At 35.6% G+C, this 22,477-nt stretch overlaps 1 protein-coding gene across 2 annotated transcripts in view; it reads right to left on the bottom strand.

Annotated features, from left to right (window-relative positions):
* Window positions 1-9,157: 9,157 nt before the first annotated feature.
* Window positions 9,158-22,477, bottom strand: part of LOC18446143 (cytochrome P450 CYP749A22) — a 34,168-nt gene continuing 20,848 nt past the window's right edge. Inside the window, exons 4-5 of one of the 2 annotated variants that reach the window (XM_020674767.2) lie at window positions 10,999-11,362; window positions 9,158-9,742 (exon numbers count right to left, since the gene is read on the bottom strand). In XM_020674767.2, coding sequence (XP_020530426.1) covers window positions 9,317-9,742; window positions 10,999-11,362 — 790 coding nt within the window. In that variant the 3' untranslated portion in view covers window positions 9,158-9,316. The remainder of the gene's footprint in view (window positions 9,743-10,998; window positions 11,363-22,477) is intronic. The other variant, XM_088849713.1, reaches the window with a different exon arrangement.

The raw sequence follows: 22,477 nt of genomic DNA, 5'->3' as shown, positions 1-22,477 counted from the left end.
TACTTGTTCCATATTAAGATGGTCACTCTGTTGTCTATTCACCATGAAACAACAGATCAAATCGAATCTGATGGTGCCTATTTTTCAATTTGATGGTGCCTATTTTATGATTTCTACGGTGTTTGTTTTCCTTCAAGTACTACTGAATATTTAGTAACCTTCAAATACTACTAAATATTTAGTAATATTTACTATCCATTCTTCCATGGAGCCATCAAATACTATTAAATATTCACTAATGTTCATTTTGACCATCCATCAACATTGGGGTTCATGAACAAAGCAGTTCTTCATCTGGTAAGATTGTCCTGTTCATCAACAAAGCAGAAGTTCCATCTCCACTGTCCTTTAATAAACTACTAATAACTACATATATGGTAGCAAATTGTTGAACAAAATTTTTTAACCATATTGATCCACAAAATTTATAGATTCCCTAACATACAACGGTCTTGTAGCTATAGCCATCTACAACTCATGCCTATACTAAAATTATGCAAATGCTGTAGAATTTTAATCAATTATGCAAAATTACATCTCCCAAAGTTCTGGGTGTTCTTATTCTACATCTCGCTTGCAAAAGTAGAGAGAGAGACATACAGGTGAGGAAGTTGTAGTTAGAATATTGAATATCTTAAAAACTTTTAACATAAAAAAATAAACAGAACCAGAAAAAGATAAAGAAAACAACTCTCTCACATAACAGAGAAACACGAGCTAAAAGAGAACCACAAATTTCACCTAACAAAGCAATCAAAAGAGAGAGAAGTGCCCATGTATATGAAAAGCAAAAATAAAACAATCCAAATAGACGAACCACCCATTTACGCAAAAAAATAAATAAAAAATCCAATATTCTCTAATCATATGAAAAGTTGATGATCCATTGAACAGAAGATAAACAAGTGAGTGAGAAAATGGGGTGGCCTAAAACTCCACTCTATTTATTGGGGTAGTTAGTTTTGCTACAATGATCTTTGATCCATTGAAAACCAGAAGTGGTGCCCTCTTTCACCTCCTTCACAGCCACAGAGACCAGAGTCTTGCTCTTCTCCAACTTTCTTCTTTGTATCAGATGATGAAAACCCTATAGAAAGTTCCCTAAAATTCCTTAGAGAGAGAGAGAGTTTAAACAATACTGAGAGAGATTGAGAAACACTACCCCCATTAAAAACGAGATATAGAGAAACAAATATAAAGAGAGAGATTGAGGCATACCAACCCCAAAAAAATGAGATACAGAGAGAATGAGATTGATAGATGACTTACTGAAAAATGAAAGGACTTTATGATAAAGCACAGTGTATATATATTTAAAAAAATTCTTTACCTCTACACCGGCAATAGCACTTACAATGTTCAATTATAATCAAACCACTCTTGAAATAAATAAAATAAAAATAAAATTGGTTCTCAATTGTTACCTCTTCAAGTACAATTCTTTATTCAAGAAACAAAACTATAATTTATTTCTATATGGGAAGAGAAGTAAATATTTAAAAAGGTAAAATTGTCGGAGATTACCTCAACCGAGCTTAGTACACCCCACACTGAGTCTTCTCCTTCCGATGGTGCTCGAGATCTATGATCGCTATGTTGATTTTATAGAGATGAGAGATGAATTTGAAGAGAGAGGGAGAGATCTACTAGCAAGGGGTTCCAACCCTTTGCCACCCATAAAGAATAGAGGTGATGCGTGCCACCAAAACATGGTGCAACTTGCAGAAAGATAAAAATTGGGGCAAGCCTCCCTTTGGAAATCCAAAGCCCTTTCCAAAGAGGGCTAAATTTTGGGGTAGGGAGAGATAATTCTTAAAGAGAGAGAAGAGAATACGTATCTCATTTTATGAGGGGAGACCTTCTTTCATAGATTTTCTATGCCATAGATTTTGCCACAATTCGTAGGGTCAAATCTCAACTGTCGATTAAGGAGACTTGTGGGGTGAGAGATTTGAGCCATCAATCTCTTTGATCCACCATCAAGATTCAAAGAGATAAGCTAGAGCCTTATCCTCTATTTCCTAAATCTATTTCCATCAAATAAGGAAAACTTATATTTTATTATATCCAATCCTTAATTATTAGATCAACCAATATTGATTCAAAGACTTAGTAAATATCTCAAATATTCAACCTTATCACATAAGTTGGTTATACCTAAAAAGATAAGCCAACAAAGAGGATAATTATTATTCCCCAGAATATTACGTGACTAGGTGGGGCGTGTCCCCCCTTTTGGTGTCCACGTGTCGGCCCACCTAATCCACATCTTTTTAAAGTTTGGACCCCATATTTTATAGAGGTCCCATACATTTTTAGAAAATATTTTATTTCATATTTAGAATTTTTAAATCTTATATTTTATTCGAAACTTTGAAAAATTAATTTTTCTTAATTTATAAATCCAAATGACAAAAATAAAATATCAGAAGATTCACAAAAATTCAAATAAACATTCTAAAAATCACATAACATAAAATTAATTAAAATTAATTAATTTTGATGGGAATCGAATCCGTTAGATCTAAGAAATTATCAATACATGGGAGCACGGGGAGCACTCTACCTTCAACTGTGAATCACGATCCGCCTAGCTTTCTCAAACTGACCCAGCAATTCCCATGATCCACTGTCCACTGCAAGGGCTCATGATTGGACCACCAAAGTCAACCAATAGACTAAGGGACGCAATCCCAGTTTATGGTTTTCAAGTTCTTCCTTAGAGACAAAAATCATGGTCCTCCAGACAATGATGCAACTATGATTCTATAGTGCATAGGGGTAATCTCTCACACATGTACAAGCTTCACCCTCATTGGTGAATCTCAAAATGACTATCTATATATATGTCGTGTGATGATATAACGATGAGGTTTTAGCCCTGTCTCTAAAAGCTATTCATCACACGTAAGGGCCACACCGTCCTTTTGCTCTCATCTAGGCATACTCCGACCTCATCAAGGGATAACCCACTAAACCCTTCTCGATAGATCCCTATGCCCAGGTATCTTGGGTTTTCCAAACCTCGTTTGGCCTAGCTCGTCCAGCCTGATCCGAGTGTCAGCAAATAACATTTGCCTAATATGGTCCACAAAAGGACCACACTCCTACTGAGTTTATGTTCCACTATATAAAACGTTCATACAAGCTCTCATAAGGCCTTTAAAGGCCACATAAGCCCAACAAAAAAGCCCTAAAATTCCTTAAAGAGAAAATGAGAAATACAAAGAGATATTGAGGAATCCAATAAAAACGAGATATAAAGATAAAAATATAGAGAGAGTGAGAAATACAGAGAGAGATTGAGAAATACCTAACCCCAATAAAAGTGAGATATAGAGATACAGATATAGAGAGAGATTGAGAATACAGAGAGAGAGATTGAGAAATATCAACCCCAAAAATATGACAAACAACGAGAGATTGGGAGATTCCCTACAGAAAAAAGCCCTAAAATTCCCTAGATAGAGAGATTGAGAAATACCGAGATAAAAAAATGCATGTTTTTTTATTTTCAACCTTCCTCTGAGACCTTATAACCTTGCGAGAGTGAGAGAGCTGTTCTTCGAAACAGAGAGTGAAATTTGCGAATTTGAGAGAGCGTTAAAAATGGGCTCGTCAAAATTTTGTTTGATTTCAAAAGCTATCCCGAGAAGAGAGAGAGTTTAAACCGCCGAAACGACATTTGGGGTGGTGTTATGTTTCTCGTTTATGTTTTGATGACCTCTGATGCCTTTTTTTTTAACATATCACTGTTCATTTGGATGGATGGTTTACAAAGTCAAGCATCCCATTATTGTCCTTTGCACAAATCGTAGCAAATATTTTTTCATATATATATCTATATATATAATTGTTTTTTTGGGTAAGTAGTTGAGTAGAATCCCCCTACCCGTTTTTCATTAATAATGAAAAGAAAGTATGGGTTGTATTGCTCATATGTTTACAACCCTAGGATAGGGCAGTTGTGCCACATCATGCAGTAACACAAGAGAAAGAAAATCTGACAGTCTAGATCACCAAATAGTGGCATCTAAGAAAGTTGTAGCTTTCTTGGTATGAATGTCTACCACTATATTGGCCTCACGATGAATATGGGTTATCGTCCAAACATGACCTAAAAGCTTATAATGATAGTTAGCAACAACAATATTGAGTGCCCGTGGAGCTTCACATCAATCACGGATTACATTAACCAACAATAAGGAATCACTCTCAATCTTCAGGGAAAAACAATTTAACTTGATGTCCAAGTCTACGCTTGCTTGTAAGGCATGTAACTTTGCACAATTATTTGATGCAGTTCCTAAAGTATTGCTAAAAGCTGCAATGAATGAGCCAACATCATTTCTAATAATGCTTCCACAACTTGCAAGCCCAGGATTTGAAAAGAAGCCCCATAAACAATCAATTTAAAATGGTTTGGACGATGAAAAGACCACGAATTGTTATAAGGTGCTTGATTTTTTGGTGATGCCATTTAGTACTGAGATTGTCAACTATTGCTCTCTTTGATAAGTGGAAGGACCAATCTTTAGCACACACCATCTCTCTTATATGAGAAGTAATTTTCTTGGGCATGTGTTTCATTTTAGATACCTTCCCCTGAAAAACTTGATGATTTCATTCCTCCATTAACATTCAAACTATGATGAAGAGTAAGGATAGGCAATCATTTTGTAGACCTTCTAATTTGAATTTGAAGGCAATCCAGGTCCTGAGTATGGTTGTGATGGATGTGTCTGGATTAAGTCATTTGGCGCATCTCTATGCAATCAATCTCCAAATACCGTATGAGAAAATACAATGGAAAAGAAGGTGGCGAATACTATCCTTATTAAAAACAACAAAAGGGGCACACGGGATCCGTGGAGATCCCTCTTTGTTGTAAAAAAGAGAAGTTAGGAAGATCATGATAAATAGCGAGCCAAGATTTGGCCTTGGCAAATATTATCATCATTAATATCTTAATATTAGAAAATAAGTTTTGTTCAAGATCAGCTTTGAAAATTATGAAGTTGGTTAGACTTATGGCTAAAACGAAATGTTGGCTCCTAGTCACTAGAAGAGTCATTTCTATTCGAATCCAAATGAAAATGATGGGGGCAGTTCCTCCACTAAAATATGATTCTTTCTATTGAAGTTCTCTAAAATCATACAAAGAAGAGTTTGGTGGATTTGGTGGGGCAATCACGTTTGAGATAACATGCAAAAATTTAGTTTTAAGTTGGATTTCCACTTAAAGTTTTCCAAATTTTTGGAATATGCTGAAGATAAACTTGATAATGATGGTTAATGAATTTCTAGAAATGGGTGTTCTTAATAAAGCCATTAATTCAACTTATGTGGCTTTGATCCCCAAAAGTGGTTCCATCTTAGGGATATCAGATATTCGCCCAATCAATCTGTTAACCAGTGTGTATAAGATAATTGCTAAGATATTGGCAGAAAGGCTTAAGAGGCTGCTGAACAAAGTCATTTTGGTTATACAATCAGTGTTCATTCAGGGCCGAATTATTACTAATGGGGTTCTCATTTCTCAGGAATGTATCTACTCTAGGAAACTATTGGGGGAACTAGGTGTCTTGTTAAAATTAGATCTTGACAAGACCTATGATCAGGTCAATTGGGATGTACTTCTTGAAGTCTTGATGTGTATGGGTTTTAGGGATAAGTGGTGTCGTTGGATAAGGGGTTGTTTAATAAGTACCCACTTTTCAATCTTAGAAGAAGGATCTTCGAAATAATTCTTTAAAGCTATGAGGGGGCTGAGACAAGGTGATCATTTATCCCCATTTCTCTTCGCAGTAATGGGGGTGCCTTTTAGTCATTGCATTGGGCATATGGTGAATAGGGGTCGATTTAAGGGTTTTAAAGTTTCAGCTGAAAGTCAACAAATATCTCACTTACAGTATGTTGATGACACACTTCTGTTCTATGATGCATCGGTGGAGCAAATATTGAACATTAGAAGAATGCTATTGTGTTGTGAAGTGGGGTTGGATCTCAACATTAACTTTGCAAAAACCACAACTATTGGTGTGGCTTGTGGCAATGAGACTTTGCTTCCTTTAGCTGATATCTTGGGGTGCAAGGTAGAGGAGTTTCCTCTTAAATAACTGGGGCTTCCTATTTCAGATCGTAGGTTACCTAAGGCGGTATGGGAACCTGTGATTGAAAGAATGCATTCTAAACTGGATTTGTGGAAGTCTAAAAACCTTTCACTTGGTGGAAGGACAACACTCATTAAGTCTTTTCTATCTAATCTGCCAATTTTTCAAATGTCTCTGCTAATGATGTCAGCCTCGGTTTCAAAGACTATTGAGAGATTAATGAGAAGCTTTCTTTGGGGGTCAGGTGAATTTGGGAAGAAGTATCATTTGGTGTGCTGGGAGAGAGTGAGTACACGAATTTCTGAAGGTCACCTAGGAATATGGAGAGTGAAATATGTCAATCATGCTTTATTGGCCAAGTGTTGGTGGAGGTCGATGGATGGTGAGCAGGCTATTTGGAAAGAGATTATTAAATATAAGTATAATGAAGATAGATATAGCTTGTGGTTGGGGAGTAGTACAAATTCTAGATCCCAATCGATGGTTTGGAAATGTGAAATGCAAAATAGAAGGTTTGTGATTAGTTTTTCTAAATGGGAGGTGAGGGATGGTTTACAAACCCCTTTTGGCATGGTAAATGGATAAGGGAGGCTCCGATAAGGTATTCTTTTCCTTTGATCTTTAATGCAGCTACTAACCCTAGGGCTAAAGTTAGTGAAATGTATTGCAGGGAGAGGGGGTTTGGGATATAAACTGTATATACAATAGGGTTAGTGATTAGTTTATCTTGTAGAAGACGGAGTCATTGAGAATGTTGGAAAAGGTGAAATTATTCCAGGACTTCCTGGATGAATTGGTATGGGAGGCTGAAAGTGATAGGGTCTTCTCTGTGAAATCATCATATAACCTATTATTTCATGACAGGATAAGGTGGAATCGGGCTTCATTGGAAAGGATATGGTCTTGGCGGATACCTCAAAAGGTTAAGGTGCTTCTATGGGTGTTGTTTCAAGGGAAGTTCTTGATGGTGGATAAGATTATGAAGAGAGAGAGGATCATAGCTAATGTATGTATGCTTTGTAAGGAGTGCAATGAGAGTGATGATCATTTATTCTTATATTGCCCATTTATTCATGATATTTGGTGTTGGTTTCTTAATAAATTGGGTATTGTTGGTCCGCTACCCTAGAGCCATACTAATATTATAAAAGTATGTCATTTGTTGGGCTAATAAAGGTGGGAATTTTGATTTTTCATATTGGAAGGGTTGTGGTGCTATAGAAGATTTGGTTGGAAAGGAATAGAAGAGTATTCGAGGGCTTGGTATTGGAGGGGGATTTGGTGAAGACGAGAATACAACACACAAATTGGAGTTGGTTCTCTATTACAAAGGAAGGTTTTGGTGTATCTAAGATAGACATAGATGTGATTGTTAGGAACCTAATGACACAAAAGGTGGTTAAGGTGAGACCCAAAGGGCGGTAGGTAGCTCCTGTGATGGGAAGTTTTAAATTGAATTGTGATGGAAGTTCATTAGGTAATCGTTGGATAGCAGGTGTAGGGGGTGTGATGAGGAATCATCTTGGTGAGTGCACTTTCCGTTTTACAGGCTCGTGCGGTGTTAAAACATCAAATGAGGCGGAATTGCTTGTCGTGCTTCAAGGGCTAAAAATCATCAAAGAAGGTGGTCTACAAGAAGGATGTGTGGTGGAATGTGACTCACTGAACGTAGCAAATTGGTGTAATTGTATCTCTAGGCCACCATTGAAGTTGAAGTTGGAATGTATGGAAGTTATGGATTTGTGTCGTGATATGACTATTTCTTTCCAAGATGTTTCTAGAGATGGTATTGGGATAGCAGATGTTTTGGCCAAGAAAGGAGGCGAGATGCAGAACTTGAACATTTTTTATGTAATTTTATGATGTTAATTTATTTGACAGAATCATAATTCCCTTTCATCAATAAAATTATGAATCATTGTAAAAAAAAAAAAAATAGATGTTGGTTTTATCGCGTGTGAATTGCACAAAAGAGGACATTATTTCTTGGCTAGAATGCAACAGAAAACTTTGAGAGGGGGATATTTCATTAATGGGAAAATCACAGAATTATAGATTTAAAAATGGTGCGACAGAAGCGTGAGCGAGTAAATATACCAAACACTAACAACTATAATGAATAATACTATATGTAGAATTTCAACCATCAGATCTTCATCGGGTCATTCAGAATACATATCATTATATAAATTTCAATCATTTTTCTAATAATTAGATCTTGATGAAATTTTGGGCATGTGTAATATAGAAAAAGGCGTACAAGAAAAAATATAGAACAAGTATTTTTCAAAATATAAAATGATCAAAATATCCCTAAAAAATGATGGGGGTAATTTGGTCATTTTAAAATATTGAAAGCGCGTTTTTTATTTTTTTATATGCTGCACAATAGTTTTAGGTATATATACCCAAAATTTTATGATTTATAGAAAAACTATTAAAATTCAAATAGTGATATGTATTTTGTACCACCCGATGACGATCTAACGACTTATATGCTACCTATATTACTATTCATTATAGCTATTAGTGTTTGGTAGCTTTACTCTAAGCGAAATTAGATAAATTCTTTTAATTCAAGTCTAGGAACATCAAACTACAAAATGACAAGGATACTACTACGCTTAAAACCTTGTTTTGTCAATCAAGTTGATGTAGAAAGCCTTATATAATTCTAATCTAGGGCAAGTATCATTAGAGGGTTTAATTTATCTTATAAAACTATGGAAAATTATCAGAATATACCTTAATTTTTGTCTAATTAGAAAAAACCAATATTTTCATTAACATCATCCATACCTTCTTTTTTTTGGCATTTTTTTTACCAAGATAGCCTTCACAATAGTCGTATTATTGTGAAAGCATAATGAATCATGGTACTTTAAGTACCGTAGTGATAATGAAAAACATTACAATACTTTAAGTACTATATTGCTAAAGAGCATTTATTATGGTACTTTAAATACCATAATACTAAATGGCATCATTAGGGCCCTTTACGTACGATAATGCTAAAAGAGGTCATGCCCACCGAAATGACGGTCTTTTAGTTTACTCCCTCTTCTCCATTTGGTGAACGCTAACCATCCAAAGATAAAAAAAGCAAACATCAACAGTTCAAATTGTACCCCCAGAAATAAGGATGTTTGCAACAAAGTAAATAACTAAGATTTTAAATCGTATCTTCCTATACAAATAAACTTTTACAGGGAATGGATGATGATTTGAGCTCCATGTTGAGGAACCATTGTGATCCTATGAATAGGAGCATGCTGATAAGATGGAGAGAGTGTGAAAGTATAACGTCTAAGAATCATAGAGAGAGCCACTTTGGCCTCTAGTGTGGCAAAGTTTAAGCCTACACATATGCGAGGGCCATGGCCAAATGGTATAAAGGACACTTGAGTTGAGGCAGCATTCATCACCCCTTGTGCAAAACGGTCAGGATTGAAAAGGTTTACATCTTCTCCCCATTGTGATGGATCATGGTGTACTGTTAAAATTGGCACCACTAGCTCCATTCCTGAGGGGATGGTATATTTCCCCACTCTTGCCTTCTTTGTTGATACCTTGTTTTGATGTTGAATTGGCGGGTAGAGTCTCAGAGACTCATTGATTATCATATTCATCTACACGAATAAAAACATAAAAATATTAAATGGTAGTCGTAATCTAATAGCTCAAGCTTCTATGTAAAATAAAAATACATTTATATAAAGGGATTGCATATTATTATACTATTTATTTTTAATACGAGAAGGTCACAATTGGCACTAGCAATTAGATGTCAAATTGGATGGCTAAGGATATGTCACAAAGTTCAAAATTTGTCTTATTGAACTTGTAATCTAGTAATTTATACACTCACAACCATTCTGATTTCAAATCTGATGGACAAAAGTGAGTGTGACCGCCTTGTAATAAAAATAAATGGTCTCTTTGTATACTTTCTGTTATTTGAAAGTGATTTGGGACTTTAAAATCATATTACTGAATGAAAGAAAAAGTTTATTGGCTTGAAGATCGGGTTAAGAAGAAAAAAAGGAAGAAGGGATTCGAAATCTGATTGGGAAATTAGTATAAAATGCCTTTTTATTTTCAAATTTTGAAAAGGGATTGTATACTATGAGACCATTTACTATTGGTACAAAGAGGTCACAATTACTTATAATTGTCCAATGCGAAATTTGATAGCTTACGTGTATCATAAAGTTCAAGAAAATTTCTTTTGAACTTTGAGCTTGGTCAATGCAATATATGTAACCACCCAATTTCGCATCCAAGTGGCAATATTAATTACGATCACTTTGTATCAAAGATAAATGGTCTCATTTTATACTTTTCCATTTTAAAATACTCCCATATATTTCATATTTTATATTTAAACCCCATTTGTTATAGTAAATTTTATAATTTTATTTCCTTTTTTATGCATTGGATTAAGCTCTAATTCGAGTAGTAGAAACTTCTCACTGAAAAATTTATCAAAATATATTTTAAAAATTAAATGATATAACTAAAAACCCCAATAAATTTAAAATTTGTAAGGGTAATTTGGTTATTTTTATTTAAATCAATCATTATTTTTAATATGTTTTAGAAGTACTTTATAATAAAAATATGGATGGCCAAAATTTGAACTTAACGGATAAATAGAAAAAGAAAAAAACTAGCATACATGTTTGATATAATAAAGTGGGACTAGATGTAAATTGGAAAATATATGAGAATGTTCTTGAATTTTGAAAATAGAAATGGTTTTTTCCATTAGTTTTCAAGGGTGCCGCAATGTAACGTCTTCAGTTTCATTCATACCATGGATAGATGACCATTTCCCACTCAATTAGCCAAAAAATGAAAAGAAATAAAATGAAGTCTATCTTACTATTTTAAGTTGGGCAAGGCCATCGATAGAAGGTGTGTTGGAACAAAGAACTTGTATAACTTCTTTCCTTGCCCTCTCTTGCCACTCCGGGTGCATGGCCAACAGAACAGCGGTCCATGTGAGTAGCGCACTGGTAGTCTCGTGACCAGCAAGATAGAAGGTCTTGCATTCATCCACTATGTCTTGCATTGATATCTTGGAATTCGCTTGTGATTGTAGCAACATTCCAAAATAGTCATCACCGTAACCATTTGCATCTTCATTCGTCAATTTTTCCTGTCTTGCTTCAATCATTTTCATAATTGACCTCGTGATTTGTTGGTCTAGTAGTTTGGCTTCTACTTCATCCCTAGATGGAATAAGTCTTCATCCAAAATGAAAAATTCCAATGTTTGGTTAGTATACTCAAAACTACTCCGTGACATGCTACACATATAAACACATTGTGAGAAAATTTATTTTGGTTAGTTTAATATGAAAGCTTAGTTGAGTAAATTCTTCTCAATCTTTATACATTTAATAAGAATAAAAAAGGGAAATAAAGTGGCAGACAAGAGATGAAGGAATATGACAATTGAGAAGCCATACATAATAAATGTTAAATGCACTTTCACTTTACATTGGAATATGATAATTGAGAAGCCATAGAAAATAAATGTTAAATTCACTTTCACTTATATTAATGTAAATAATTTATTTGTTTAAGAATGAAAGTATATTATAGGATTTTTAATCTTTAAGTAGCAGAAGATCACAATTATCCCTATCAAATGTGAAATTAGGTAGCTAAGGTGACCCAATCACCGTGTTTAAAAGTTGACATAGTTTTCTTGAATTTAATGACATATCCGTAGCCGTCACATTCCACATATGAAGGACAGCGATAAATGTAACCTTGTTGTACCATGGGTACAATCCCTTTAAGAATCAAGGGTAAAGGAACAAGATGAATTTAACTAAGACAAAATTTGGTGGCTCCAAATTTATGAAGTGCACGTGCCAAATGCCAATGGCTTTTGTGGCTATCAGGGATGTCAGAAACATTGCATACAACACATACTAAATTATAATTTCTATGTTTATCATTGGAAATGGACCAGACCCAAGTAACTCGGAAAAGTGCATATTTCTATCCTGTTTGTTAGATGGTTTCATTATTTAGTTAGACGTTTATGTTTCAAATTGTAAATTTCTACAATCAAGGGATCTCATTTGGCATGTATAATTATCGCCTTTTGGGTTAAAGAATGAATATTATTGATTCTCCAAAACTCAACATGGTATTAGAGCCATCACTGCCTCTTCCCCTTCCTCTGCCTCCTTTTCTTCCGCCTTGCTGAAGCCATAGCCTTCTTCTTCCTTTGTGCTCTCATCTCCTCCTTCCTCGCCTTCTCGCCGCCTCTTACTTTCTCTCTCTAGATCTGATATAAGTAGAGCCAGAGTGGGTGTTCATTTCACCGCTATTGTTGCTCCATTGAGAACACGCAGGCCGGTCGTCATGGCTACCTCCCTACAGTAACAACGTCTATCCAGATCTAGCACTTTGTCTCTCTCCCTCTCTCGTCTCTAGCAGAGAAGGTTATATCCGAGATTCAAACCCATCAAGAAAGGAAAACCTACACAAAGAACCCACGCTCTCCAATACCACATTTCCCATTCTCTCGCTAGAAAATGCCCCACTACTCATCAGAATTCGATAGTGAGCCTCTTGAACTGCCTCTACTTTGAAAATCAAATTGCGACCAATCTATTAAAGCCCCACTAGACCTACGACTTATCTTGGGAAGCTATCAAAACTCCCAGTAGAAAGCTCACCGATTGACCTCTCATCAAATGATCTTTGTCGTTCTATGTTTAAAGCCCTTGGCTTATCGGCAAATTTTGATAAGTCGCACTCATCGATTTCAGCTACAGTGCACCGGGGATCAAGGTTCCTCATGCTTGTCTCTTGAGAGAATCAATAGCTAACACAGACATGGTTCTACTATTTCAAATTAAGATCCCCTGATCAAAGGTCTAAAATCTTCGGTAAGAAGAGGATGCCAGAAGCTTTGGAGGGAGCTGGCCTTGATCTGGGAATAGGGCTCAAAGAGAGTGGAAATGTCTTCCTTGTTGATGCCTCCGCTTGTGTCCTCGATTGATAGCCTCACCCTCAAACATGGCTCATGTCCGCTGTGCTGCTGGTAATAGAAGTGCGAGATACCTGGCGCTTGAAAGAGTTGGAGAGAAAGTTTGCCAACACCTGCACCCGATGGCTCTATTTCGTATTTGCCACTCTATTTGGCTCTCTCTTATTTCCCTTTAATACTATCATAAATATTCTTCAAAAAAAAAAACAAAACAAAAAAGAAGGAAAGCCCTTAATTCCCTGTTACTTGTATTCCATTGATGCAGTTTCGTCAAATTTTCTTACTCGTTGCTATTGCCATGGACAACCAAATACCTCCTCTTTTTGAAGACTCCACCAATGTCATCCCTGATGGGAACACTACAACCAAGGGTAATAGCTTTTCTTTCTCTGTTAATAATTTCACTAACCCTTTTCATTTGACCAACAATGACAATCCTGGCAATATTCTTGCTTCTTACATCCTTGAAGGTTAGAATTATCCACAATGGAGTAGAGTTATGACCACTGCTTTGAATGCCAAAAATAAGCTCTCCTTTGTGGATGGTTCTTTCATCAAACCTCTCATCTCTTCTTCTAATCATCTTTTATGGAAAATATGCAATGACATGGTTTGATCTTGGATCCAAAATTTTGTCAATAATGAGATTGCTGATAGTATTTCTTATGAAGCCACTGCTCAAGGCATGTGGGATGATTTGAAAGATCACTTTTCTCAAAGTAATGCACCTCGTCTCTTCAAGTTACAATGGGATCTTGCACTTGTTTCTCAAGGTTCTTCCACTATTTCAACTTATTACACTAAACTTAAATCTCTTTGGGAATAACTTGCTTCTTATACTCCTCTTCCACCCTGTTCTTGTGGGTCTTCTAAGGCCTTGCATGACTATCTACAATATGACAGAATAATTCAATTTCTCATGGGACTCCATGAGTCTTATCACCCAATTCGAAGCCAGATCCTTCTCATGGACCATCTTCCTATGTTAATAGAGCTTATTCTCTTTTTCTTCAAGAAGAAAAGATGTGTCAGGTGGCTACAAAAACAATTCCTTCAGAAGATGTTGTTGTCTTTGTAGTCAACACCGCTACAAACCACCAGCCTCAACATTATTTCAACAATACAGATAAAGCAAAAAGACCTCACAAATAGCGGCCCAAATGTGATCATTGTGGCTGGGTAGGCCACGCCATTGACACCTGTTCCGTTCTTCATGGTTATCCATCGGGCGACCGACTACACCAAACAGGCAAAGGGATATCTTCTAAGCCTACAATAAATGTGAAAAACACTGTTACTACAAATTCAAGTCAAAGTAGCCCACAATTTACACAGGATCAATATCATCGCTTGCTTTCTATTCTTACTGAAGGTAATACACAACCAATGGTCAACTTTGTAGGTAACTCCACATCCTCTCCTTCTTCCATTCCTCTCCATACTTAGATTGTAGACACCGGTGCTTCTGATCATATGATTTTTTACACATCTTTGTTTCATTCCTCTACACCTGTTTCTCACATAGTACCTGTCAAACTTCCAAATGGCTCTTTTGCTTCCATAACTCATATTGGTTCTGTTTTTTAACACCTACACTTTGCATACATCAGGTGTTGTGTGTCCCTTCTTTTGGATTCAATTTACTTTGCATCAACATACTTACTGCATTCTATCCCTGTTCAGTGACATTTTCTCATGATATGTGCATTTTTCAGAACTAGTACCAAAAGACGACGATTGGAACAGCTAAAAAGCTTGGTGGCCTCTACTATTTTGAGTCCTCTCCACTGACTTGTACTGCTCTCTCATCCATTTGAGTTGGTTATAATTTATTGAATAGACATTTACGACATGTTTCTTCTACTAGTTTGAATTTGTTAGCTAAGACTGTTGATTGGATCGCTATTTTCACTCCCAGTCATTGTGATGTTTGTCCTTGAGCTAAACAAACATGATTACCTTTCGTTTCGAGTTCTATTTCATCTACTGCAGATTTTGATTTGATTCATTGTGATATTTGAAGAGGTTATTCCATTCCTTCCCATTGTGGAGCTCGTTATTTTTTAATTCTTGTTGATGATTTTTCTTGTTACATGTGGGTATTTCTTATGCAAAACAAATTTGAGACTCTATCCTTATTAAAATACCTTTTAAAAGCATTTGTAAATACTCATTTTCAATGCACTATTAAACACGTAAGGACAGATAATGGATCCGTATTCTTTTCTCGTTCTATTAAGCATTTTATTAAAGAACATGGGGTCACCCATCAATATAGTTGCGTTTACACACCGCAACAAAATGGTGTTGCTGAACGCAAACATCGCCACATACTTTACGCGTTCAAAGTAATCTTCCTCTTACTTTTAAAGGAGATTGCATTCTTACTACCACATATTTAATAAGCTGGTTACTAACACTTTCATTATTGGATAAATCCATGTTTGAAGTATTATTTAATAAGTAGTCATCTTAGTCGTATTTGTGAGTTTTTGGATGCCTTTGTTATGCTTCAAATCGGGATAAGTTCGACCCTCGTGTATGCAAATGTGTTTTCCTTGGTTATCCCCATGCTCAAAAGGGCTACCGTCTTCTTGACCTTTTCACCAATTCTATTTTCACTTATCATGATGTAGTATTTAATGAGAACATTTTCCTTTATCAAAATCTTCCTTCGAACAATTCCAATGTCATTTTACCATTACCAATACCCGATGACTCCCCACCCCTTCATTCACCCAATCACTACTGATCACATCATTTTCCTACCCAATTCCCCTATTTCTCCTCATCAAAACCAATCTCATGGCCCCCCACCCATTTTGTCCCAGCTCCAATCTCTATACCACCTATTCGAAGTTCTCAACACACTTCTCAGCCACCTTCCTATTTGAAAGACTTTCATTGCACACACGTCAAGCTTGGAGCTACTTCCACATATTCTTCTAGCATTGGTTCGACCAAAGGTACACATCATCCTCTGTTCCATTTCATTTGTTATCAGAGCTTATCTCCCTCTCCTCAACATTATGCTTTAGCCGTCTCTTCTATTCAGGAGCCTACCTTTAATTCACAGTCTGTGCAAACCTCAAGTGGCAAGAGGCAATGCAATGTGAGCTTCAGGTACTTAAGAAGAATTATATCTAGACCCTTACGAGTTTACCACTTGGGAAAACTCCCATTGGATGTAAATGGGTATATAAAGTCAAGCACAACTGATGGCACCATTGAATGCTACAAAGCTCGCTTTGTTGCCAAGCGTTACACCCAATGTGAAGGATTGGACTTCCATGATACCTTTGCACCAGTTGCAAAGTTGGTCACTGTTCACTGTTTATTAGCCATTGCTTCAGTTCGTAACTAGACTTTGCTCTACTTAGATGTGCGGAATGCATTTTTTCATGGTGACTTGGAAAAAGAGGTATACATGAGTCTTCCTCAGGGATTTTCTCGACATGGAAAGATAAGGGTTTGCCGGTACACAAATCCATATATGGCCTCAAGCAGGTATCCCGTCAATGGTTTGCCACGTTCTCCTTAGCCCTATTAATGTTGGTTTTACCTAATCTAAAGCGGATTATTCCATGTTTTCTTACAATCGTCATGATGGCTTTTTGATAATTTTGGTTTATGTTTCTTGATATCATAATTACATGCACTAATTAACATGCCAAACAGTCTCTAAAATCCTTCTTACATCGTCGCTTCCACTTGAAAGATCTTGACCCTCTCAAATATTTCTTTGGTCTTGAAGTGGAACGGTCTAAACAAGGTTTATATATCTCACAACTCAAATATACCCTTGAGATCATTGGAGAAATGCGTCTCGTTAGTGCTCGACTTGTTCACCTCCCCATAGAGCAAAATCTCAAACTGCGTCATGATCATGGCATTCTCCTTTCTGATCTCACCATATACCGTCGCCTTGTGGGTTGTCTCATTTATCTGACTCTCACTAAACCAGATATTGTTTATGCTGTTCATATCCTTAGTCATTATATGAGTCAACTGCGGTGGCCGCATTATGAAGCAGCCCTATGCCTTGTTTGATATTTGAAACTTGCACCGGGATAAGGTTTATTTTTTTCCTCAGACAACCCTCTTTAACTTCGAGTTTTTTGTGACTCTGATTGGGCAAGTTGCCCAGATACCAGTTGCTCTACCACTGGTTGTTGTGCTCTTCTTGGTCATTCTCTTATATCTTGAAAAACCAATAAGCAACATACCGTTAGTCGGTCTTCTGCCGAGGCCGAATACCGAGCTATGGCGACTGCCAGCTGTGAGATCACCTGGTTACGCTCCTTGCTATATGACTTAGGAGTTCCTCAGTCACCACCTCCCGTTCTCTATTGTGACAATCAAGTTGCATTATACATTGCTATCAATCCTGTGTTTCATGAACGGAGAAAACACATCGAGCTTGATTGTCAGTACATTCGAGAAAAGATCTAAAATGGGGTTCTTCGGACCTCCTACATTCCAACAACACGGTAGCTTGTTGAGGTATTCACTAAAGCTCTTAGACGCAACCAATTCAATTTTTTGATTCGCAAGTTGGGTGTTCTCGATATTCACGCTCTTACTTGAGGGGGAGTGTTAGACGGTTTTATTATTTGTTAGACGTTTTTGTTTCAAATTGTAAATCCCTACAATCAAGGGATCTCATTTGGCATGTAAAATTATCCCCTTTTGGGTCAATGAATGAATATTATTGATTCTCCAAAACTTAACACTATTAGCAGTATGTTCAATCATTGAACTACATGGATTACCAATATTAGCAAAATCCAAAAAATATCTCTAACAAAGTTCAAAAAATATTAATTAAACATTTAGTTTCTTTGAGTAAAGGCCTGTTAATGGTCTGAATGGGTTTGGTTGTTGTGGGCGGTCTACGCTTTGACATGAGCAAGTTTGGCCTGATCTTGGGTTCTAATATGACTAGGGGCTATGGCCAACTTGATTAGAATCACTTTGATTTGGTTGAAGTCTTTGGTTTCAGCTCCAAAAGCGAAGTGAAACCAGTTCGACAATATATGTTTTTAAAGTTTTCGAACCATGATTGATTTAAAGATATGACGTATATGCTTGATCTATTCAAAGCTTGCAAAACGTACTTCATATATTGAAAGAAAAGATAGGAATACCATCCGTTACTGACTTTTCCATTTTAAAAAGTATTTGAAAATACTCAAAGACCTCCCTTAATCAATCCAAGAGCTAAAGCACTTTCTTCTCGTGGCCATGACCAATAGCTCCCTGAAATCCGAACTGAATTTGATAACATTGGTTGTTGTTATATACATTCTTTATTTGAATTTGTATTAGGTGTTAACCTTAAACAATCACGGTAGGGTGCCTCTCAAAATCTTAGTAAAAGATGTATTTTCAGTGCAAAACTCTTATCATCCCTATAATGAAATTGAACGCTCCAAAAATGGTGCAATAAAGCAGATCTATAAGCACTCAAAAATCTTGAAAATGGATGGTCTAGATAATGTGTTATAAGATGCACTACTTTTAGGAGTTCAAATTTATATTTTCTTTCATATCTATATATATTGAGGTCAAGATGATCAATTCGAGAATTTTTTTGTGACAAAACTGTTGGATTTGGTGCTATCCAAAATCATCTACACAAGGAAATCTTTATGGGATTATATATTCCCAAATTATATGGATTGAGATATTACCATATTTTGTGGGATTGATTGATATATTCTCATATTATGTGGGATTGAGATATTCCTATATTTTGTAGGATTGAGACTTTCTTATATTTGTGGGATTGAGATTAATATTGATAGGTTTCCTAAAGGAAATAGAAATTCAATAAATATTAGGACTCTTGGATGGATATATCTCAGTCTATTGAGATATATGTAACATCAATAGAAAGTTTCCTATGTAATATGACTCCAATCTTATCTATATGGGATAAAAGTGTAGAAAATTTGTGTGCCCTATTTGGGTCACCATATGAGAATGATGGTTCCTCTAGAGAGAGGGAGTTATAGTCTCCTGTGCATAAGATGCAATTGTCTCTTAGATAAAAGAAAACTTTTTACGGAGAGAAACATTGTGATGGTATCTCTTTTGGACTCCCAAAAATTAAGAGGGTTGTTTCTTGTAGCGAAGTGGTTCCGATGGAGATTTTTGGTGGTTTTCCTTTTAGTTAGAGAGAAAGTCAGTTTTTCGTTGCTCTCGCGTATCTTATCTGGTGTTGTTGATATTGCAAGAAGTAAAGATAAGAAAGGGAGAGTGGTTGAAAGAGTTTACTCGAATTGGGTTTTTTTGTCGAGGTTTGTTCTAAAATCTTTGAGGTAACTTTCATTGAAATAGTGGATTTCAGTTTGCCGTGCCCATGGATGTAGCCCTTCTAGGGTGAACTACATAAATCTTTGTTTTCTTGTTATATGTATTTTATGCTTTATTTCTCATACTTTATTTGCCAAATATTAACACATCGAGTTTAACTCTTTCTTGCATACAACAAGTGGTATCAGAGCTCGGTTTGGGATTTTCGATTTGGCAGTAAAAATTTTGAATGCAAGGTTCGAGGTGGAGAAATTTGACGGCAAACACCAAAGAAGTTATGTGCCCTATTTGGGTCACCATATGGGAATGGTGGTTCCTCTAGAGAGAGAGGGAAAAAGACCCTCCTATGCATAATATGCAATTTCCTCTTAGAGAGAAGATATCTTCTTATGAAGAGAAATATTGATGATGTCTCTTGAAGACTTTCTTGTTTGTTCTCAAAGTTGTCATCTTTTTAGAAAGTGATCTAGTTATAGAATCGGGATAAGAGATCGGCATGGTGTCGTTCGGGAGAGCAAGTTTAAAAGGTTATATCTCTTAATCTTTTGATATATATGTAATATCAATAGGAAGTTTCATATTTAGTATGGATTTCTAATCTTATATATAAAGGATAAAAGTATAGAGAATTGGTGTGCCCTATTTGGGTCACCATATGGGAATGATGGTTCCTCTAGGGATGGAGAGACAGAGCCTCCTGTGTATAAAATGTAATTTCCTCTTAAAGAAAAGAGAACTTCCTATGAAGAGAAACATTAATGATGCATCATAAAATACTCCTGCAGAATAGAGCTTCTTATGAAGATAAACATTGATGGTGCTTCTTGAAGACCTCTGCAGAGTGAGAGGTTGGTTTCTTGTAGAGAAGAGATTCCCAAGGAGATTTTGGGTTGTTTCCCCTTTTAATGACGTAAAGTCTCGTTTGCTCTAAAAGTTGTTCTCTTCGTAGGCCGTGGTTTAGTTATAAGATTCAATTCCTCCTGTATATAAATGCAATTTCCTATAAGAAAGAATAGAGCTTCCTATGAAGAGAAACATTGATGATGCCTCATAAAAGACTCCTGCAGAAGAGAGCTTCTTATGAAGATAAACATTGATGGTACCTCCTGAACACTTCTGCAGAGTGAGAGGTTGATTTTTTGTAGAAAAGCGATTCCCGTGGAGATTTTGGGTGTTTTCCCCTTTTAGTGGCATAAACTCTCGTTTGCTCTCAAAGTTGTTCTCTTCTTAAACCATGGTTTAGTTATGGAATAAAGATGAGAGATCGGCATAGTGCCGTTTAGGAAAGCAGGTTTAAAAGGGTTTGCTCAATTGTGTTTTTTGTCGAGGTTTGTTCCAAAATCTTTAATGTAACTTGTATTACTATAGTGGATTTATGTTTTCCGTGCCCGTGGATGTAGCCTTCTTGGGTGAACCACCTAAATCTTTGTGTTCTTATGGTGTGTATTTCATGTTTTATTTCTTGTACTTTATTTACCAAAAGATCAATAATATTTAGAATAAATAAAAATTATAGATAAAAATCCACAAAAAGTAAAATTAAATAAAATTGAATTGACACTAAAGCCAATATTTGTTGCCATTATTCGATTAAAATATTTAAAAATAAAAAATAGCCATAATGTTTTAGATTGTTAGAAAAAATGAAAATAAGAATTCATATTGATAACGTTTTAAAAAATAAATATAATTTTAAAAGAATCAAAAAATAAGTAAACTAAAAACTACTCATGAAAACTTTTACGCTTAAAGAAATACTAAAAATTTTAATAAAGAAAATTAGATTATTGAATGCCACAAGGCACACATCTTAAGAGTGGTCTTGATGATATAAATAGATATAATGAAAGATTGTGGGCTTGAGGATAAAGATAGACATAAAATATCTCCTACTCCCTAGTTTTCAATATCTTCTCTTTCCTTATTTTCCTGACAATTATGAGGTCTTTTTTAAGAGAAAGAATCCAGATTTATGTAAATTGATGAAAAAAAAAGCATATGCATACCTATAATACTCTCCTCTCTCTTAACATCATCAACAAACATACAAATGGAAGTAACATAGTTTTCTTCTACTTCCCCTCTAAAATTGACGTACTTGATGGTGTAGATGCCCCATGTAAAAATTGCCATGCCATCATAATCGCCAGGACAATTTATGATGGTTGCACGTTGGTGCCACAATGGAAAGGTCAAAGAATTCAAGTTTTATTGAGAGACACTCAAATTAATGTAAGGAGAGTTAGATAAAAGGGGAACGAGTGTACTCTAGAATACATCAACATCTATCATCCAAAAAAGAAACTACTGAAACCATTTTTACATATGTCTCATAACATTGACATGATAAGAATCTTTCCATGTCTGGCTGAGAAAGTTTTTCCAATCTATTATCTCTCTTTCTTATCTCTCGGAGAGAATAAGACCTACACAAAGTCACTTATCCTACAATCTCGGTCCATTCTTATTTTCGTAACATGTGTCTACCTCTTAACTATGGTTTAATAATGTAAGGGTGTAGTTTGTATAGAGCCTAGGCTCTAAACAATCAAATTAGAGCTTACCCTCAAATAGAGTTGAGAAATGTGGTTTCAATATTAGAAATCTTTGTGATAGCTTTAAAATATATTTTAATCTTTATTTATAAATTATAAAGTTTCAAAAATAGTGTATATCGAAAAATCTATGAAAACTTGAAAATCTTAAAAATCGACAGCCCAAAAATGCGTTACAAAATACACCATTTCCAAAAATTGAAATCCAATTGTTTCTCATGTTTATGCATCTTGATGTCGAGATGATCAATTTGAAGATATTTGGACATCAAAACAGCCTCTTCTAGTGAAAATTTTGAGGTAGGCTCCAATTTGATGGTTTAGAGCCTCGGCTCTATATAAATTTTTCCCATAATGTAATATATATATATATATATATATCCTAGGCTCTAAACAATCAAATTAGAACCCACCTTCAAATAGTGTCGAGAAATATGGTTTCAATATTAAAAAATTTTGTAATAACCTTACAGTATA

This window comes from Amborella trichopoda, chromosome 10 (assembly GCF_054954075.1).
Source record: "Amborella trichopoda isolate Santa Cruz 75 chromosome 10, AtrichopodaSantaCruz75HAP2 v2.0, whole genome shotgun sequence".
NCBI lineage: Eukaryota > Viridiplantae > Streptophyta > Magnoliopsida > Amborellales > Amborellaceae > Amborella > Amborella trichopoda.
The sequence above is the reverse complement of the archived record's forward strand: the minus strand, read 5'-3'. Positions and strand labels throughout refer to the sequence as shown.